Source organism: Rutidosis leptorrhynchoides, chromosome 2 (genome assembly GCF_046630445.1).
Source record: "Rutidosis leptorrhynchoides isolate AG116_Rl617_1_P2 chromosome 2, CSIRO_AGI_Rlap_v1, whole genome shotgun sequence".
Lineage (NCBI taxonomy): Eukaryota > Viridiplantae > Streptophyta > Magnoliopsida > Asterales > Asteraceae > Rutidosis > Rutidosis leptorrhynchoides.
Genome location: NC_092334.1, coordinates 611490228 through 611509971, shown reverse-complemented (window position 1 = coordinate 611509971; position 19744 = coordinate 611490228). Strand labels below are relative to the sequence as shown.

Below are 19744 nucleotides of genomic sequence, written 5' to 3'. Positions count from 1 at the left end.
TCGGTTTGATATAATTTGGACAGCAGCTTTTTCGTGTGTTTCTGACTTTGTAACTGATATAAAAGTTAAAATAAAGTATATAAATGAGTTCCTCTCATCAAGACATTAATTTTAGATTCCGGATTCATGTCGTTTCGATTCCCGGAACCCTAGTTATGATCAAAGTGGTATTTTATTAAGATTGAATGTGATTTTGGTATGAACCAGGTTTGGTCCGACCTTGTGACCATATTTGGTGACTTTAGGGTGTGTTAGTGTGTTAGGACTGATGGTGGGGCGAACTTTCATGTTCGGGTCATCTCAATCCGAGCCACGAATCACCCGTTACGTCTAAAACACGTTTTTGATTAAATTGAAGTTCCAAGTAGTGTATTGGCTGTATATCACGACCTGTGGCCTGTTCTTGGTGTGTTCTTGAGTGTACCAAAGTGTCGGGTGGTTTGATTAGGCAGAGATATATGTAAGGCTCGCCGAAAACCGACACCCGGGGCTCAAGATACGACCCGATGAACTTTTGATTTAAAATTTATGATTAACTATTGAACTTATGATAAAAATAATGGATTTCATTATCATTTAATTACTTATGAAAAAAAAGTAATTATTATTATTTAAGACTTATGATATATATTTATTATATCATTTAATTATTACTTATGATTTAATTAAAATTTTAATTAAACTTTTAATTAATAATACTTTTATTATTAATGGAAAATACTTATGGTAAGTATTAAACTTGTATTATGAGATTATTATAATGAGACTTATAATAAGGATTAAATAATTAATTAATTATTATAAGGCTTAGTTATTATTTAATTATAATTTAATTATTAAATACTTATGATTTAATAATTATAATTAGAAACTTATGATATGATTAATAATTCAATATTAATTAATAATACTTATGATATGATTTAAAATTTATTATTAATTAATAATACTTATATTATGACTAATATTTAATTAATTTATTTAAATACTTATATTATATTAATTATATCATTTAAACTTATATTAACTTTAATAATTCATTTTAATTTCATTAAACCTATGTTACGACATAATTAGACATATTTAACTTTAATAAACATTATAACTTACATTATTATTATAACTTACACTTTTAAAATTAACGTTGACTATGTTTGACTAAGGTTGACTTTTGAGTTGACTTTTGGTTGACTTTGACTTTTAGTTGACTTTTGTTGACTTTCTAACTAAGGAAACTTTCCTAACTTATAAACTTTCCAAAAATAGAAACTTTCCAAAAATAGAAACTTTCCAAAAATAGAAACTTTCCAAAAATAGAAACTTTCCAAAAATAGAAAACTTTCCAAAAATGGAAACCTGCTAAAAATAGAAACTTTCTAAAAATAGAAAGTGTGTGTCCGTACGCTGTTCCGATCAAACCGATGCATGTTGAGTGTTGTTCTATGTCTACTTGCAACATGTACAATAGCTATCATACTAAGACTTGACCTAAGTTAGTTATTTATATCGACCTGCTTTATTTATAGGTCGGCGTTGTGATCATTCATGATCACTTTACTTCATTTGCTGTTCGCATAATTGTGTGGTTACTTCGGTTGCTATTAAGGTGAGTTATAGTCCCATTTTTCTATTTTAAATCTTTTGGGATGAGAATACATGCAATTTATTTTATATTTTGGACACATGTGGAAGTTGGTTTAAATTATTCATTGTGAGTTGAACAAAAATATTCCCTAGTCTGGTAACTGTAATCACTGGTTTCTACTGGTGAACGCGAATCCTATGGATAGATCTATCGGGTTTGACAACCCCATTTCGAGCTAGTCGCGCTAGCAATTTATAATCGGAATGTTTAGTACTTCGTATTTTGTTGTAGATACACTTGTTCGGTGTATATTATTTATTGTGTTTGGCAAGGGTAAATAAAGGGTTAAGTGGTTACCAGGTGGCTCACGGAAAATGGAATAATGTTTTATTATATGTTTTCTAGCATATAATTTGGTGGTTTAAAAAGGTGTTTTATGTTTTCAAACATAAATTTTTATTGTTTAAATTAAATAATGTTTGCAATATTAAACCTATAATTCACTCAACATTTTTGTTGACAGTTACTCGCATGATTTATTCTCAGGTTCATGATTGATTGCTTCCGCTGTGCTTAGAGAGTCTGCATATTTATGATGGCAGCTTTTGATAAACATTAACTTGCATTCTATTTTGTTACATTAAATAGTGGGTGTTTGTTGACACTGTTTTGGTCAACCTTTGGTTAAAGTATTTATGTATAGTTTTTCTAAACTTATACATTTTAGTAGATTTCCTTTATAGGAAATCATTTTTAAATAAAGAATGCAAGGTTGTTTTATTAAATTCATATAGAGTTTCGATCAAGCTGTGGGACCAAGTGACGGAGCCGTTAAGTGTTTTGACGGAGTCGTCACATGTGGAGTATGAAGGAAGTGAGATGTAGACAATCTTTCTCCAATCATAGAATAAAGATAGGTCATTTCTCCACCCAGAGCAAGGTTGTAAAAGTCGTGAGTCGGGGACGCATCGGTCGAGACCTAAAAAGGTCGCCTCGGCCGAGTCGGTGACGCATCGGTCGTTGACCAACGTTGACTTTATTAATAATTTCTTAAATATATATTTATATATGTATAAAATAGTTGATTTTGTACCATAAATTTCTTAAATAAGAACTTGAATTTAGATACAATCAAACTACAAACTCAATTAATGTTACCAAGTACATAATCAGTAAGGACACGGAGAAAAAAGCGGCCCAAAAAATGAAAACAAACCCTAATTTTAAAACATATCGCATCTTGACGAAAATTTGACTGATTTTGACCGTTTTTGACCAACTTTAACCGTCTTTGACAGACTTTGACCCAACTTTTAGCTTTGACCGTCTTTTGAGTCGTTTTCTGAAAAAACAGGACGGAGAACTCAAAAAAACGACGCATCGGCCGACGCGTCGGCCAAGTCGGCCGACTTTTACAACACTGACCCAGAGTGAAACAGTCTCAAGAGTAGAGAAAGTCATCTCTCTCCATTCGACAAATAAAGAGATTGCTTCCAAGAGGACCTCCGACCTTTAAGTTGGAAAAAAAGTTAAAGAATAAAAAAAAGAAAAAAGAAAATAAAAAAATGAGACGCCATGAAAATGGTGGAATCAAATTTTCATGATTTTAAATCTCGCCTAAATTCAATTTAGGTTTTAAGCGGCAGTAAGGTCGCCAAAAAATCGAGTGTTGATTAAATTAATAGTTCAGGGACTATTGGCGTAGTTTTGTCAAAATAAAAATACCAAAATATAAAAGAAAGTCAAAATAGAATTGTGAAAAAGAGAAGTCGTTGCGTAGGTTGGTGAGTTGTTTCGTGTCACTTGTGTATCTAGGAGATGATCAACACAGAAAGGTGAACCTAAATACAGATACATATACGCACATATATATAGATCTATATATCTATTCTTTTTCGATCCAATTTTTTCCGGCCACCGGAGACGGTCGTTTCCGTTCTCCGTCACCTCAATTATCAATTCCAACGCCTTTCTTTTCAATTTAGTCTAACATTTTTTTCCGTCTATCACTTGATTAATATTTCATACTCACATCGCGAGATCTGAGCTCTACTTACTGAATTCAATCAGCCTCATTGCTATGTAAGTTTTCAAAATTTGTTTCTGTTTATTGAATTCATTGCTGCTTTGTTGTCGCTGAGATCGATTTGTAATAATACGATCACGAACATGATCGTGATTATGATTAGAACCTAATTTCTGAATTCCGATTCTCATGAATATTAATTGTGCATTTTTAGTTGAATTTTAATGTCCGAAAATGTGGAACTTACAACTAAAAATCAGTACTTAGATTTTACTGAAAACCTGTAGAGATTTATGCTTATTATATGTGCTTATGATTGATTATTTTTTTTTACTGAAAATGTAATAGTCCCAATATTCTGAATTGCTGCTGACATTCCAGGTTTTAAAGACGAAAGTTGTTACTATTCAACTTCATGTTTAACAAGTCTTATGGTCTGTGATTATGATTGTTATATTTCATCGAAAATTGAACAAATTCGTAAGGAGTGTTTAATATTTTGAATCTATAGTTTCTAAGGACACCTCTGTAGGCCTATTTCGAATCTGCGGTTTTTAAGGACACCTCTGTAGGTCTACATACTATCTTTGTGGTAGTCATTTAATTTAACAATCTAGATGAGTATGGCGTTCAGTTATGTCTTTAACTTTCTACATATAATCATTTTATTTCCTATCAATTAACTGCATCTCTCCTTGCTAAGCGAATGAATCACACAATCATGTTATTGTTTTGGTAGGGTAAATTGGGTCTCAGATTGTTGATGTGAGTGCTCTTTTGCACATACATATGCAATGCTTAGAAACATGAAAGGTTTATATCTTGCAAGTTGTATCGCCTTACATGAAGATGAGATGTAAGTCTGTATACATATCTTGGGATGGCATATTACTTGCCTTAAACTTTTAAACTTCTGCAATAATGGTGTTTAGTGGAATTACAGAAGTTTTTTCCTCTATTACAAGTCGTTTTTCATCTCCAAAATCTTCTGTTAGTCCGTACACATCATCTGAATTGCCACCTCTGAGTGGTCCCGCTCGTGGCTCCATATTTCCCGGATCCAGACACAAAAACAATTTAAGACTCTCTTCATCACTACAAGATTTTTCAGCATATACTCGACTTGATCCAGAGGAAGGTAATCTTAATCTTGATAATGAGACTAACCAGCTTCATTTGTTAAGAGAAAACAACGGATTAAGTTTCTCAAAGGAAAAATCACCAACACGGTCTGTTGTAAGAAGAAAATGGGTTCGACCAATCGTGTTTCTCCTTTGTGCCATGTTGTTGGTTTCTACGATTTACGGGTTGCTACATGTATATTCTAATTGGTCCAAACAATCTACTAGATACTTTGTTGTACTCGATTGTGGTAGTACAGGAACACGAGTTTTTGTATATCAGGCATCGACCAATAACCAAAAAGATGGGAATCTTCCAATTTCATTAAAATCACTACCCACGGATCTTAAAGGTAGGCCAAGTTCTAAAAGCGGGCGAGCATATAACCGTATGGAGACTGAGCCAGGGTTCGACAAGCTAGTTCATAACTTAAGCGGCTTGAGCCAAGCCATAAACCCACTTCTTGGCTGGGCAGAAAAACAAATTCCTAAACATGCACATAAAACCACCTCGTTGTTCCTTTGTGCGACAGCTGGCGTTCGGCGTTTACCAACTGCTGACTCAGACTGGCTTCTGGATAATGCTTGGTCCATTATGAAAAACTCATCTTTTGTGTGTAAAAAAGAGTGGGTTAAGATTATAAGTGGCACAGAAGAAGCGTATTACGGATGGATAGCTTTAAACTATCACACACATATGCTCGGGGCTAACCCTAAAAAAGAAACTTTTGGTGCACTTGACTTAGGTGGTTCATCACTGCAAGTTACATTTGAGACCAATGATTATGCTAACCATGAGTCTAGTTTAAACCTAACCATTGGTCCGGTTAACCATCATTTGAATGGGTATTCCCTAGCGGGTTATGGTCTTAATGATGCTTTTGATAAATCTGTAGTTCATATCCTAAAATCAAGTCCCGAATTTACTAAACAAGATATAGTTGCAGGAAAAGCTGTCATAAAACACCCTTGCTTGCAAACAGGGTACAAAGAGATGTACACTTGCTCCATGTGTCGGTCAGCTTTTTCAGATGATAAAGCTCCAAAAAATGGGATCCCGGTTCAGTTAATCGGTGAGCCAAAATGGGAAGAATGCAATAAGTTAGCAAAAATAAGTGTGAATTCATCTGAATGGTCAAACAAATCTCCAGCAGTCGATTGTAGTTTGCACCCGTGTGCTCTTCAAGACAACCTGCCACGTCCATATGGACAGTTTTACGCCATGTCAGGTTTTTTTGTGGTTTATCGGTTTTTCAACTTGAGTGCTCGTGCTCCACTTGATCAAATTTTAGAAAAAGGTAGAGAATATTGTGAAAAACCATGGGACGTGGCAAAAAGTAGTGTGCCACCTCAGCCTTATATCGAGCAGTATTGCTTTAGAGCACCATACGTCGTGTTATTATTGAGAGAAGGTTTGCACATAAAAGATGATCAACTAAATATTGGTTCTGGAGGTATTACTTGGACAACAGGGGTTGCACTTTTGGAGGCCGGGAAAGTAATTTCAACCCGAGCGAAGGTTTATAAGTACAAGTTATTTCAGATTGAGATGCATCCTCTCACTCTTTCTGCAATATTGGTGGTTTCGTTGTGTTTACTAGCATGTGCGTTATCGTGTGTCGGTAAATGTGTGCCAAGGTGCTTTCGTAGGCTAAATTTACCTCTTTTTCGGCACAGAAATGCATCAGGGAATTCTGTTCTCAATATGTCAAGTCCTTTTAATTATAGGCGATGGAGTCCTATCATTTCAGGTAAATTCTTTGAGTACCTGATTAAATATATCATACAACACACATGCATCTGCATACATACATGTGTATATACATATTAACATATAGGATATGCATAACCAGCTTTGGAATAACGAATATGTACATAATCATCCACGTGCCGTCGTGCCATTTAATTTCCTGCATTTAAGATAGGATAGTTGGATGGAGATTTAAGAAGTACCATAGCCTCAAGGTACAAAAAAAATACTTGCTTTTGACCAAAAACGATGAGATGAGTATCCAACTCTGTGTTACCAATAAAATTTTTAACTTTCTGTAGAAAATGAATGTTATCAAGGGGAAAGCGATATATATGTGTAAGTTTTGATGATATTATCATAACTGGTTTCATTTTTAGTCTCTATTTCTGCTTGCTATATGCACACAGGTGATGAACCATGCAGTATATTGTCATGATTATACATTTATGCTTAGATATGGTAGTTTCGACCTATATACCTAGGAATGGGCTATGTCTTAACTGGTCAAATTACATAGTAAGGATAATTAATTAATTGTACAAGGGGAAATGTTGAACGTGTTGAATAACATAAAAGTCTTATTTTAATGCATACGAAGTCTTATTTTAATGCATACGAAACTCTTAAAGTATTCTACTCAAGATTATACTATTGCTAGTGTATTATCATTATATAATTATATATTAAAACCATAGATGATACGCGAATCGTATATAATAATAAGCCTTAAAAGAGGACAAAAAAGTGTGTGTGGATCAACCCTACCCGGCCTCTTTCAACCCATATTATCAATGACCTCTTTTAATATGTCGCCTGACCCACCCATACTGCCATCTCTGATATGTATGCTGGTTCTCATATTACTTTTAAGTTATTGGATTTCAGTAACTTTATGTTCTACTACTAGACTGATTCTGAGACCTAATTTGTGGTGTCAGGGGAGGGAAGAATCAAGACGCCCCTTAGTCCTGCGACACGTCCTCAAAACAGGCCATTTGGCCCCGATATCCAGCTTGCTGAGTCATCACCATATCCATCATCTACCGGCATCACACATAGTATATCATCAAGTAGCTTGGGACAGATGCAGTACGACAGTGCATTCTACCCTGCTCCTCACAGAAGTCAAACGCGCCTGCAAAGTAGACGATCACAATCTCGAGAAGACCTCATTTCTTCACTTTCCGACACACATTTAGCAAAATTTTAAAGGTATATTATATGCTTTTTTCATTTGCTATCATGTCGATATAGTGAAAGGTTACTTGTTGTGAGATAGATATACAAATATGACACGTCACCTGCTATCTGGAACTAAATCAAAATTTGACTACCATCCGAGTTTCATGTTTGAGGTCAGAAGGTGGTTTAATTCTTCAGCTGAGATGTAAAGGTTCCTATACATACCTGAGAAGATTTCGTACGATTGATAAATAGTTGTCAGGTAGAATTGGTGTTGAGTTGGTTGATATTTTGGTCCATTTTGTCATTCTTTTGGTGCAAACGGTGAATAGCGTTGGTTCAGGTAGTGTTAGACCGGAATCTATACTTCATTATTGTGATTATCTCGGCAACTATACTTGAGCCAAGATTTGTTATCATCTTATTTTGTTGTAACAAAAACTATTTTTTTTTTTTTTTTTTTTTTTAAAAACACAAACTATTTTTTTACAATTGAAATACCCAAAATTGGTATCTTAAACAAGTTATATTCATAAGAAGGCATACAAAGTCAAAACTGCTGTTACCAACAATTAATGTCATTACTAATTAGGGAAGCTTAGTTAGAGTTTAGCAACAACAGTTGAAGTTGAAACTACATATATATCTCTTGCCAACAGTAAAAGGTTAGAATTTTCATCATCTCATTAGATGCAGAACGCGACCTTAGATTAAAGTGGACATATCAAGTTATTATCAACCCATTATTCAATCGACAAATACCATATTATTACAGCACTAAAAAAAAGTAACCAACATCACAAGACAATGGTAAGCTAACCAAGCACATCCTTAAAAAACAGGAGCCGAATCATTCTACAATTTGATCCATCAAAGATTGGAAATACTTATTATTCAAAAATTGTCATTTATGCTACTACAGTCTGAACTTCTAAATTAGATTACTCGAGCAAACTAATATAGAATTAAATTATATCCTCGTCCTGGCATATGGGCTAATAAGCTTCATCACTAGTTACATGGTCCCCATGAAACAAGATGCCGGATATGAAGGTTAGGCTGGTAAAACGCAGAGGCAACAAAAAGAAACAAAATGTAAGACGTGATCTGTTTACAGCTCTACTTTCTGAGATGCCTTGTCCTTCTTTTCCGAGAAAATCCAACGAAAAATTTCAATTAGTCTACTCGTATACGACCCGTTACATTCTGACTGTTTTTTCACGTTGGCGTTGCATAGGTTATCATAGCTGTGTTTCAAGTGTGCAGCTGCTATTTTATCCTGAAGGGCAGAGAAGATAATATATGTAATGAGATTTATGAACTTAGCCTTACAAAACAAAGATAATAAACATAAAGTGAAGAGATATATTAACTTAGCCTTACAAAACAAAGATAATAAACATAAAGAGATTTATTTGATAGAAATATAGAAAAAAGCAAACGTCAGAAATTAAATGGGAACAGAGTACCTTGAAAACTTCAAACGGGCAGAAGTCGGTACCCCCACAACCCTGTATACAAACATAGATAGGATATGCAGTATTAATTAGAGAACACACTTTAGAATATCGGGATAAGGAGGGGATTTATCAAAAAAAAAAAAAAAAAAAAAAAAAAAAATCAAAATTTGTAGCGCTTGTGTTCAACCTTAGCAATCAAATGCTAGAGAAGGTACTTTCCTACCATTTACATATAAACCAGGTCGATTTTGGTTGTGTGTCATCTCAAGTTGATCATTTATAAGAAATATTAGGTTATCGTTGAATTGATATTGTTTTTTTAAAGTAACCATAAATAACTCCAATTATTTTTGAAGTAACGGACAAAAAAGAACATAAAAGTGTTTGCAGGTTAACCAACCCACCTGCGTTTCAACCTGTACTAAAATATGATCCACAAGTCTTTGATCCAAACTCATTAACCAACCGGCCCAATCACGCCCATCTTGCCACTTCTACTTAAAAACCATTGTAATTGCAAAGTTCCAAAAAAGAACTAGCAATAAAACTTGAACAGTTTTGCCTCAAATGTTTGTTTACAGCTACACCAATTATTTTGAAGGCTGATGTCAAATACAAAGTTTACCAATTTTGTAAATTTTCAAAAATCTTTTCAAAAATTCTGCAGTTGGATTTGGTTTATCAGAATCTAAATCCATATTGAGGTGATAAAAGTCTTGATCATTCATTAAAGGAAAATTGAATATAATAGAAAAACTTACAGCCATTGGGATTGGTTGCTCATTGTGTAGGACTTGCACAAAATATTTGTTTGTGTTCTTTTCCGAACAGCTATACAAAACAAGAACATTGTTCCCACTGAACGGTGCCACCGTGCTACCTCTCCAAGTTCTTTTCTGAGGGGGTTTAGGTGGGAATTTCAAGGACTCTTCTCTTTGTATTTGATCAAACTCTGAACACGCATATGCATATAATGAATAAATGAAGAAGATATACTAAATGAGTATGTATTGTATATTAGGTTAAGCATAACCTATAGGCTAAATGTCAGAACACTCACCAGATCCTTCAAGAAATAGTCCGATTAAACATGAAAAAGGGACCAGCGTCTCTGCATGAGCAAACCGTAACCTTGCCTTTTCATAACTCCCAGGTGCAAGTCCTTCTGAAAAGGATAATAAATAAAAGCAAAGGTAAATAGCATATATATGAAGCTTTTAGTATACAGGGTTCCTTTTGATACCACTTGATCAAAACCAAATGTAATGAGCTTTCCCACTGAACTACAAACATTAATGTTGATATCAACTGTGAAAATTGAGATGCCAATTATAGATGTGACTTTAAAGCTATAGATATACATTATGACAGTTGAAGTACAATGAGAATATTTATAAAGCATGACCAAATTACCTTCTTTTGCTTTAATGGCTTGCTCCATGGACAAAATGACATCTTCCAGCAATGGCACTCCCATTCGATAATTTAGTGCATTACCGTAACCCTTCACTATGAACATCTCGAGATCGTCCGTCCATTCTAATGATTTCACCTACATATGCACATGTTTCATCAGTTTTATTTTATTATTAGTCAGCTCACAAAGCGGGTGGTCGGTCGCTGTGAGATTAGTTGGCTCTCAAAGCGGATCAGATACTCAGGTTAATCCGACAGAAAGTATAAGCAACATATCAATAACATGCACTTGTCGAGGAATTATTAAAATGCATCTATACATTAGGGCAACAGTTTTAGACCTACCTCATCATTACTGAAAAGAGCACAAGCTTGATCTGTTATGTTCAGCAAAGACGCCTCCTGCAATATCAAGAGAAAGGATACGTTTGTTGAAGATTTGAAAAAAGTATTTTGCCAGTCCAATTCGGCACACATGTGTTACCTGCTTGCACAAAAACCAAAGTGTAGAAGTATCCCTTATAGTGAAATTAAGCTCATATCGTGCAGCTAATGATCGCGTAATTTCATCTAATACAGGTTCTTTAAGCTTATACACTGCAGGTTCCTGATGTTTTCTATAAGCCTGTACCAAGACAAATCTGCTTAGAGACTTGCTTCATTAGAATCTGAAATGATCATATCATATTACAAACTTGAATATCACCTTCATATAACGCATTCACAGAATATTTATTATTTACATGATAAATCCAAACTTTAGATGAGTAACCGAAGAAGATTAATTATGTACCTTGTAGTTCTGACAACAATCATGAAATCTCAACATTATATCACTAGCACGACTTTCACTTAAAACCGCAAAAGCTCGATGCTTTCCTACTCCAAGGTCTCCTCTGCCACTAAACATTCCCATTCCAAATGCAACAGCACTAGCTGATGCCCGTGGAATCTATTTCATCATCATGAAAAACAACTTATTTGTTAACGATCAGATAATAGAACCACATCTAGAAATTTATATGATTATAGGTTAAGAATCCAAACCTGGGTTGCCCTTATCTGATATACATCAGGGTGATACTCATCACTAAACAATTCTTGAAACCGTTCCCTAATCCTGTTTCCAAGATTATACATCTCATCCTCACCTTGAATTATTAGTTCTCCACCTTTCGTTTTCCCCTTCCAAGGTGAAGTCCATCCGTATATCCACGAAGGAAGATTCTCCAACGACGCACCTTTTTCTTTCGCGTTTTGAATTAGGGTTTTTAATTGAAACGATAACGTTTCCAAATCTTTCTTCCTTTTCTTGGTAGGTGCACGTGTTCCATGCCTAGCCTGCACACATAAACCTTTATGTAAACAAAGTTTATCATCTAACAGTTCTAACCAATTTTACTTGCATACATTTCCTCCTTTGCAAGACTATCATCCACAAATAAGAAAACACATAGTTTAAGATGTGTAACAAATGCAATTGTTGGTTCATAAAACGTTAATGCTTACCCTTCCACTTAAGGCTCAATTGGCTTACAAAAGTAACGATAATAGCAATTAATTAAGGGTAAAATTATAAAAACTCATAGAGTATAGCCATCTTTTGTTTTAATTGTGAACAATTAATTATGATAATGACCAACTGTACATCATATGCACTAAATGGATAATGGAAATACCACAAGATTTAGATGAATAGGAGAACATTGATCAGGAATGTTCGTTGGAACGAATGCATTATCTTTAATATCTTTCGAGACCTCGTATCTGCAGATTAACATAAACCACTCTAAAAGTCACAAATCAAACCAATCGAAGTGCTATAATTCATACTAGGTTTTGTTCATAGACACATGAAAATAAATTCACTCTGCAACTATATTATAATAACAACATAAAAACGCATAACTACATCAACTGCATACAATGTTAGAGTGGTACATCAAATTCACAAAGTAAATTAACAATAGAAACATACATATACATATATACATATATAAATATACATATAAAATAAATAACCCTAGTTTATACATAAAATCGTTATTAATTAGTGAAATGAAATTCGATCAAAAGGATTAAGAAATACCTAGTTACGGTGGACAGATGTTGGCGAACGTCAAATCTGTCGTCAGCGATTGAAGTGAGTACGATACAATATATAAACATCAATATAAAACCTAATTTTGCCATTTTTCGCAAACGCATAGACACACTTGAATTTTCACGGATGAATAAAATAGAGTGTTGTGGTTTTGATTCTGTTGGTTTTATTAAATTGAAAAAATAACGGAGTATTGTGTTACGCGGTACAAAATTGAGTGACGGATCCAGCGAGATGATGATGGTAAAGATGCAATTACAGGAAGACACGTGGCAATTCCGCTTTTTTAACTTGAACGTTAAGAATTTTATTACACTTTTTAGAGTAAGGCGGTGATGGTCAGATGGACGACGGGTGCCAGAGGCAGAATAATAGGAATAGTCGGAGATAGCTTACGAGAGCACACCGAGTGGAAGACATCAGTGGTGAAAATTTCGTTTGGCGTTTTATCGAAAAGTTGAGAACGAAAAGAGAACTTCGTATTTTGATCGGTTTGCCGGTCTATCTTTTTTCTAAGATTGACCGGTCAGCTGGGTTGGTTTGGCTATTGTGAAAAGAAGTCAGTTGTTTGTATCTCAACGAATTTTTCCGCAAAAAAGTCATGTCTGTTAAGCTAACAGGTTTTTCCGCCAAAACGAAAGGTTGTAACCTTTAATTAATTGCACCCTTTTGTATTTAACTGTGCCAAGACGAATAATTGTAACTTGTAATTGCACCCTTTCGTGTTTAACTGTTTTAACAAGTTTTTCATCCATAACATAAAGTTACTTCAATTTAAGATTACGCATAAAATAACTAAAAGACTCTTATATTGTTTCAATTTCTTCTTGCCTAGAAAAAAATTGAAGCCTTATTTTATCCCAGTGAGGATTCTATGTAACTCGAGCATTGATATGGTGAAAATAATTAATTGCGAAATTGTTTCTCATGATTGAAGGTCGATACAAATTATTATACCATACCTTATTTATAACAGAATTACCTAAAAACTGTCACATATACGCACAATCTCAGCTGCCAGAAACCAATTACTTGCATAAACAAAGATATCCACGACTAAAATACACGAGGCCCTAATACCAAATCCTCCAACCCTCAAAGGTCACATCTAATGGTGCGAAATTGATCCCCTTGTACAACCGGTAGCCAGAAAGAAAAAAGGATGCCGGAAATCACTATATAAAGCAGATCAGTGGCCATTGAACTCCATAAACCACCACAATAAAAGAACAACATCGAGAAAGGAATAAACAAGGACCACGATGCACGACGACCAGATAAGACACATCACGACCAGGGGAAAAACATAAATCCGACGACAGAGTCCCGACAACCCTTGATGAATTACAAATACAAAACAATCTGGCAACCTAAGCATGACAAACCAATCCAACATCAATTGCCCCTATAATTGCAGAGCACGGTGGCCAAGCCACCATCCTCGTTGCATGAGTAATAAAAACGAGGGTGATACCCACCTCCGACTACACAGCTAAACGAACGAAATCCATATAGTTTTTTACAACACTAACCATCCCGCACGGTGTGTGGTGCGTGTTGCATGTTCGTTGATTCATTTGAACGACATCGTCCAAAGTTACACGCAACTCGCACCACGCACCGATCACGGAACTCGCATCATTCAAGGTTACACGAAACTCGCACCACGTTTCAAGCATCATGTGACAACCCGGAAATTTCCGACCAAATTTAAACTTAGGGCCTGTTTACTTTCGAATTAATGGGCTTAATGGCCCAAAAAACTTATTCGGTCATCATCTTGCCTTGTTTACTTACGACTTATTATTTTTGATTAATTGAGCGAATGACTTTCTGATACACCCTTCAAAGTGGTGTCCTCCCCATCTTGCCATCTATTTGGCCATATTACCCTCAAACCATAAAAACATTACGGAGTATAAATTACCGATCAAAAAAACCTGTAGAGCCTTCAAAGCTTCCATCCTTCACTCTGCCACCGATGAATCGTCAGCCACCAATCTCACTCAGTAATAAAAGGTAAGGTTTTTCTTTTTTGGTTTTTGATTTGGGGTTTTTTGTTTCTTTGAAGTGAAAGAGATTTTTTAGGTTTGGATTTGATTTTTTTGTTGGAACTGAATCAATAGATTAACTGGGTTTTTAGTTGAAGGTTTTGTAACCTTAATATGCTCTCAGTTAGGTTTTGTATTGGAGTTTTCTTTAGTTGCTTTGAATTGGGTTTTCTACTCAAGTACATGTAATACATGAGATGTATTGTAATATTTTTTTATTTATATGTGCTAATTTGTTCAGTTAACCCAATTACCAAAATTGTTAACATGTATTTACGTTTAACCCAATTACCAAAATTGTTGACATGTATTTTCGTTTCAACAGTTATCTAAAATGGATGATTCATTTTGATCACACATTTGTATTTATATATATATTTGTAGGTGAACTGAGATTGATAAATATATTGTGTTTGTCAAATAGAGTGGTTTAGTTTAGTTAATGGATTAATTATAATGATGCTGTGATTTGTAGGTAAAGTGAGTCTTATGTTTAAAATGCACCAAGTGTTCGAATGATGCTATGATTTGGTTGATTCTGAAATATTGAAGTTCGCATTTGATGGAAAATCGTGTATACTTTTCATTCAGATTAACGCAGCGGATAGTTAAAATAAACTTATTATTACAAAACATGCACACGATTGACGGTTCCAACAAGATCCAATTACACCACTAGTAATTGTCATAATATATAAATTCACAAGAGGAGTTAAACGATATACCTTTCCTGAAGAAATGGATTGTAGGAGAGAAACTTACGATCAATAGTATGACCGTCTCTTTGGATAGTCCACACTACACTTCAAACGACGCTAATGGATGCTAGTCCAAACCCCAAGTAACGTATTACCAATAATCAAATTATTGTAATAATAATTATAACAAGTAGTACTCCGTATGATTGTGTTTAGAATGTCACCCAAAAATATAAGCTTGTATGTGTTTTGTTTTATAAAGCAAATAATAAGAAGTAATATTGAGGTTTTCTTTTGATTTGTTTTTTTGTGCAGTCCGTAACACCACCAAAAACAACACATATATAATTTGTTGGCATATCACCAATTCTCAAATTCCATCATAAAAAAATGCTCATCAATTATTTAGCTTTTGCTTTTGCTTTAACTTTAGCTTTTTTTTAAGTGGACACCAACTAATCCCATTTATTTGACAACAAAATGATCATGTATTAGTTGATCAACTATTAAAGTTATAATCATTGAGAAATTAATTAATCCACAATTAATTAATTAATTCAAATCAAAACAAGCATTCAATTTGTTCCGTTACTCAAGTAGTAAATATACATCATATGTATATAGATTTAATTTGACGTCTAGGTGTATATGTGTGTGACCCCGAAGGCTCAAATAAATTTAGCCATATAGTTATATGTTGTATCTTGCACACAAATCCTACAGCATTTAGATAATATAGGAGATTGATGCTAATTTTCGAGAATGAATGTTAGTTAAGCATTAGTTAATTATTTGAATTATTAGTTATTAGATAATATAATAATAAAGACTTTACTGATAATTATAATAAGGTTAAAATGGTCATTTACTGTTATTCAGACTAATCATTCAGCACAAAAAGTAAACAGCTATTTACCTTTCCAACTTACTGTATATAGTTATTCATTATTCATTCTGCCATCTATATCCATACGGGAGATTAATGAAAAAAAAGTAAACAGGCCCTTAATCTTTATATATTTTCGACATGATAAGCAAAGTTTGTAAAGTTGAATCTCAAAAATTTTGTAACTACATTCATGTAATCAATTACCCTTTGACCATGCTCGACGATTCACGAACATTTATGTGTATAGATATGTATAACACTTTACATGAACGTTTTTGTTTCAATATAAGTTTATTATAATTATCAACGAGATTAAAAGATAATATCAAATGATTGAATTATCAGATACATTGTGATATGATTACGGGTCTCTGTTGTGAGGTCCGCTGAGAATTAAGAAATCTATTCTTTTTAACGGTATTCGAAATAATTGGTAAAGTGATCTGCAAGTAGGAACAAAGTGTCAAATAACTAAAGCTAGACAAAAGATAGTGGAGAATTGAATCGGTTTAGTTTCAAACGTGCGGAAACGTTTTTTGATTCAACAGAATTTGAACGTTTTGATAACATAAATTGAATATATAAATGTTGGTTATTAAATATATAAATAAACTCGCAACGTGTATTTAAAACATGTTTATGAATATGAATATATATATATATATATATATATATATATATATATATATATATATATATATATATATATGATTTCGAATTAGTTATGTAAACGATAGTAACACTTGTTTATTTATTTGATTTATGATTATATATATTAATTAGAACGTTTGAGAAATTAAAATAAACGTTGGCACATAAATGAATTATATCAAATTAAGTTCTGGAGCATAAACGTTAGGTGATATAATAATATTCATTACTTAAACGATTTTAAATTATATATATAACTTTGAAATATAATTAATATTTTTGAAAAACTAAACATTATATTAGCTAATAAATATTTCCAAAATATATAAATCTATATTTCTAAATGAAAGTGTATATATATATATATATATATATATATATATATATATATATATATATATATATATATATATATATATATATATATATATATATATATATATATATATATTACAAAGTGATAAAATATAATATTAACTTAGTCATAAAACGTTTCGATTTAAAATGATATTATTAAACATACTTTTTTAAATAACGATGTCACGACCCGGAAAATTTCAACTAATTTTAAACCAAACTCTCGATACGATATAATATTTTTGACACAATAAGCAAAGTCTGTTAGGTTGAGTCTCAAAAAGTTTGAACTGATTATATATATAGAGAGAGATTAAATGGAAAATGAATGATTTCGAGCTTAATTGGCAAACGTCGGTAACACTCGGTTGATGTTTTGTTAGTTTTAATATAGATATAAAACGAGTTCATGAAAGATTAAGATAAAAGTTGGACTGTAAATTGATTACGAAGATTTTAGGTTTGTTAGAAATATTTTTTACATTTTTAAGTTTAAATATTAGTACTCCGTACATAAAAATCGGAACAGAAAATAAATAATTTTCGAACCTTTTTGATCAGGTTTCAAACAGGTAATGAGTGAAATAATTAAATAGGTTCAAACTAAAAATTTAGGATTTTTAGGAACACTTTTATACGACAACTGTTTAGCAACAGACACGATATAGCACTTCGTGTTAAAACTGTCGGTAAGATATATAATCTAGAAGCACGTTTATTATTATTAATATTATTATATTATAATTTATTGAATCCGTGATTGTGAATGTGAATGATTAAACAGGCATTGTATTCCATTCATATTACTGTATAAGATTGAGATTACTGTGCTTGATTTTTGCTTTCTAACTTTCTTGTAGTAATAGAATTATATGAACTATATGTGTACTTATATATATAGATATAGGGAATTCATGAATCACCACCATCACAACTTCTCTAACTCTCTTCCTCTTTCATCTTGTACGTCCGACAACCACTTTCACCATTTAAACCGCCATCACCTAACTCGATCACTATCCTTTTCACCACCCTCACAACGTCAATCGGATCATAACACCATAACCCGACAACCGGTTCATCACCTTAAACCCACTTCCTAAATTCATGTGCTTCTAACTCACAATAATTCATAACACTCATCAACCCTACAACCACCATAACCGTTCACAACCACCACTTAATCAATGGAGCATCATCATTATCCATTAACAACCATACCGCCACCACCTTGTGTTTTCCTGTCTCCTAGTGTTGATCGTGAACCAACCACCACAACTACCATCTTCAACCTTCTAACACCGTAACCTACCATCTCATTTTCTGTTTTTCTGTTTCATTAACGTGAACCCAACAAACACCCCTAACCGAATCACCCCTACCACACACAACTAAATGTTTTTGCGGTTACAGCTGTTGTTGGGTCTGTTTAATGATGAATAAAACCCAAACCACCTTTATTGCTTCACTCGCCATTGCAAACAAACGAAGGTAAGAATTGTGTTGGTGATGTAAGGAAGTGTTAAAGAAAGATGATGAATAATAACCTAAATAATGCTTCTGTTTCGTTATCGATTTCCTATACAAATCAACCATCATCAAACACTGCAACTGGTTATTATCGTTTCCCTTCTATCTATTTCAACTTGATTCCTATTGCCGCTATACTCTTATTTACGGCTGTAATCGAACACAAAAACCCACAAAACGATGTAGATAACATTGAATAATTAAGATGAACCGTGAAAGAAGGAGATAATGATGATCTCAAGATTCGGGACAGACTGTAAAGTAAAGATAATGATAGATGATAATCTGGGGCCCTAATTGCCATCCACTTCTGTTTCCTATCTTTTCCTTTTCTTTTGTCGACATTAAACCACAAGATCATGGCCCAACTAAATGCAAATATCATTGGGCTGAGTGATTCATATTTGGCTTAACCACTTAGGTTGTTATTGGACTGCCTATCTAGTTGTGTTGCTTGAACAATTGCTACTACTTTCGTTGTCCGTTTGAACATCACTCAAGAAACCGAATTCCTTTATTTTATTTTTATTTTTTTTGCTATTGGATCGGTTATACTTTGGGCCGAGATTTATTCTTTGTTGGGCAGAAGTAGCTTAATCAGTTTAGGCTTTTAAAATGGACTATAATGATAGGGTATATAAATTGGGCCGTGGATTTTGATTTGGCATTGGACCGTATGAAGTTTCTGTTGGGTCGAATACATGATAATGATGATGATCAAACGATGAATGATGATTGATGATGTAATGATGGGATGATCATGATTATGATTATGAATATGATAATGATCGTATTATAATTATGGTCATGATAATAGATTAGAATGATGATATATAATAACGAGGGTTAGATGAGGTGAAGATGGAAAACTGGGTTTGGTATTAAAATGAAGATAGCAAACAGGAGTTAATGAAACTTATA

General features: G+C 33.4%; 2 protein-coding genes across 2 annotated transcripts; one reads left to right on the top strand and one right to left on the bottom strand.

The window, feature by feature from the left end:
- The first annotated feature begins 3329 nt into the window (after nucleotides 1-3329).
- Nucleotides 3330-8112, top strand: LOC139893487 (probable apyrase 7). The gene is made up of 4 exons (XM_071876646.1): nucleotides 3330-3667; nucleotides 4351-6483; nucleotides 7424-7697; nucleotides 7765-8112. Exons 2-3 carry the CDS (start codon nucleotides 4533-4535, stop codon nucleotides 7693-7695), a joined length of 2223 nt encoding a protein of 740 aa, XP_071732747.1. The 5' UTR covers nucleotides 3330-3667; nucleotides 4351-4532; the 3' UTR covers nucleotides 7696-7697; nucleotides 7765-8112.
- A 332-nt stretch (nucleotides 8113-8444) lies between these two features.
- On the bottom strand, nucleotides 8445-13063 carry LOC139893486 (uncharacterized). The gene is made up of 11 exons (XM_071876645.1): nucleotides 12633-13063; nucleotides 12223-12310; nucleotides 11591-11884; nucleotides 11337-11495; nucleotides 11028-11168; nucleotides 10889-10945; nucleotides 10541-10679; nucleotides 10188-10292; nucleotides 9889-10079; nucleotides 9137-9178; nucleotides 8445-8946 (listed from the first exon to the last, which is right to left on the bottom strand). Exons 1-11 carry the CDS (start codon nucleotides 12749-12751, stop codon nucleotides 8779-8781), a joined length of 1503 nt encoding a protein of 500 aa, XP_071732746.1. The 5' UTR covers nucleotides 12752-13063; the 3' UTR covers nucleotides 8445-8778.
- Nucleotides 13064-19744: the final 6681 nt, after the last annotated feature.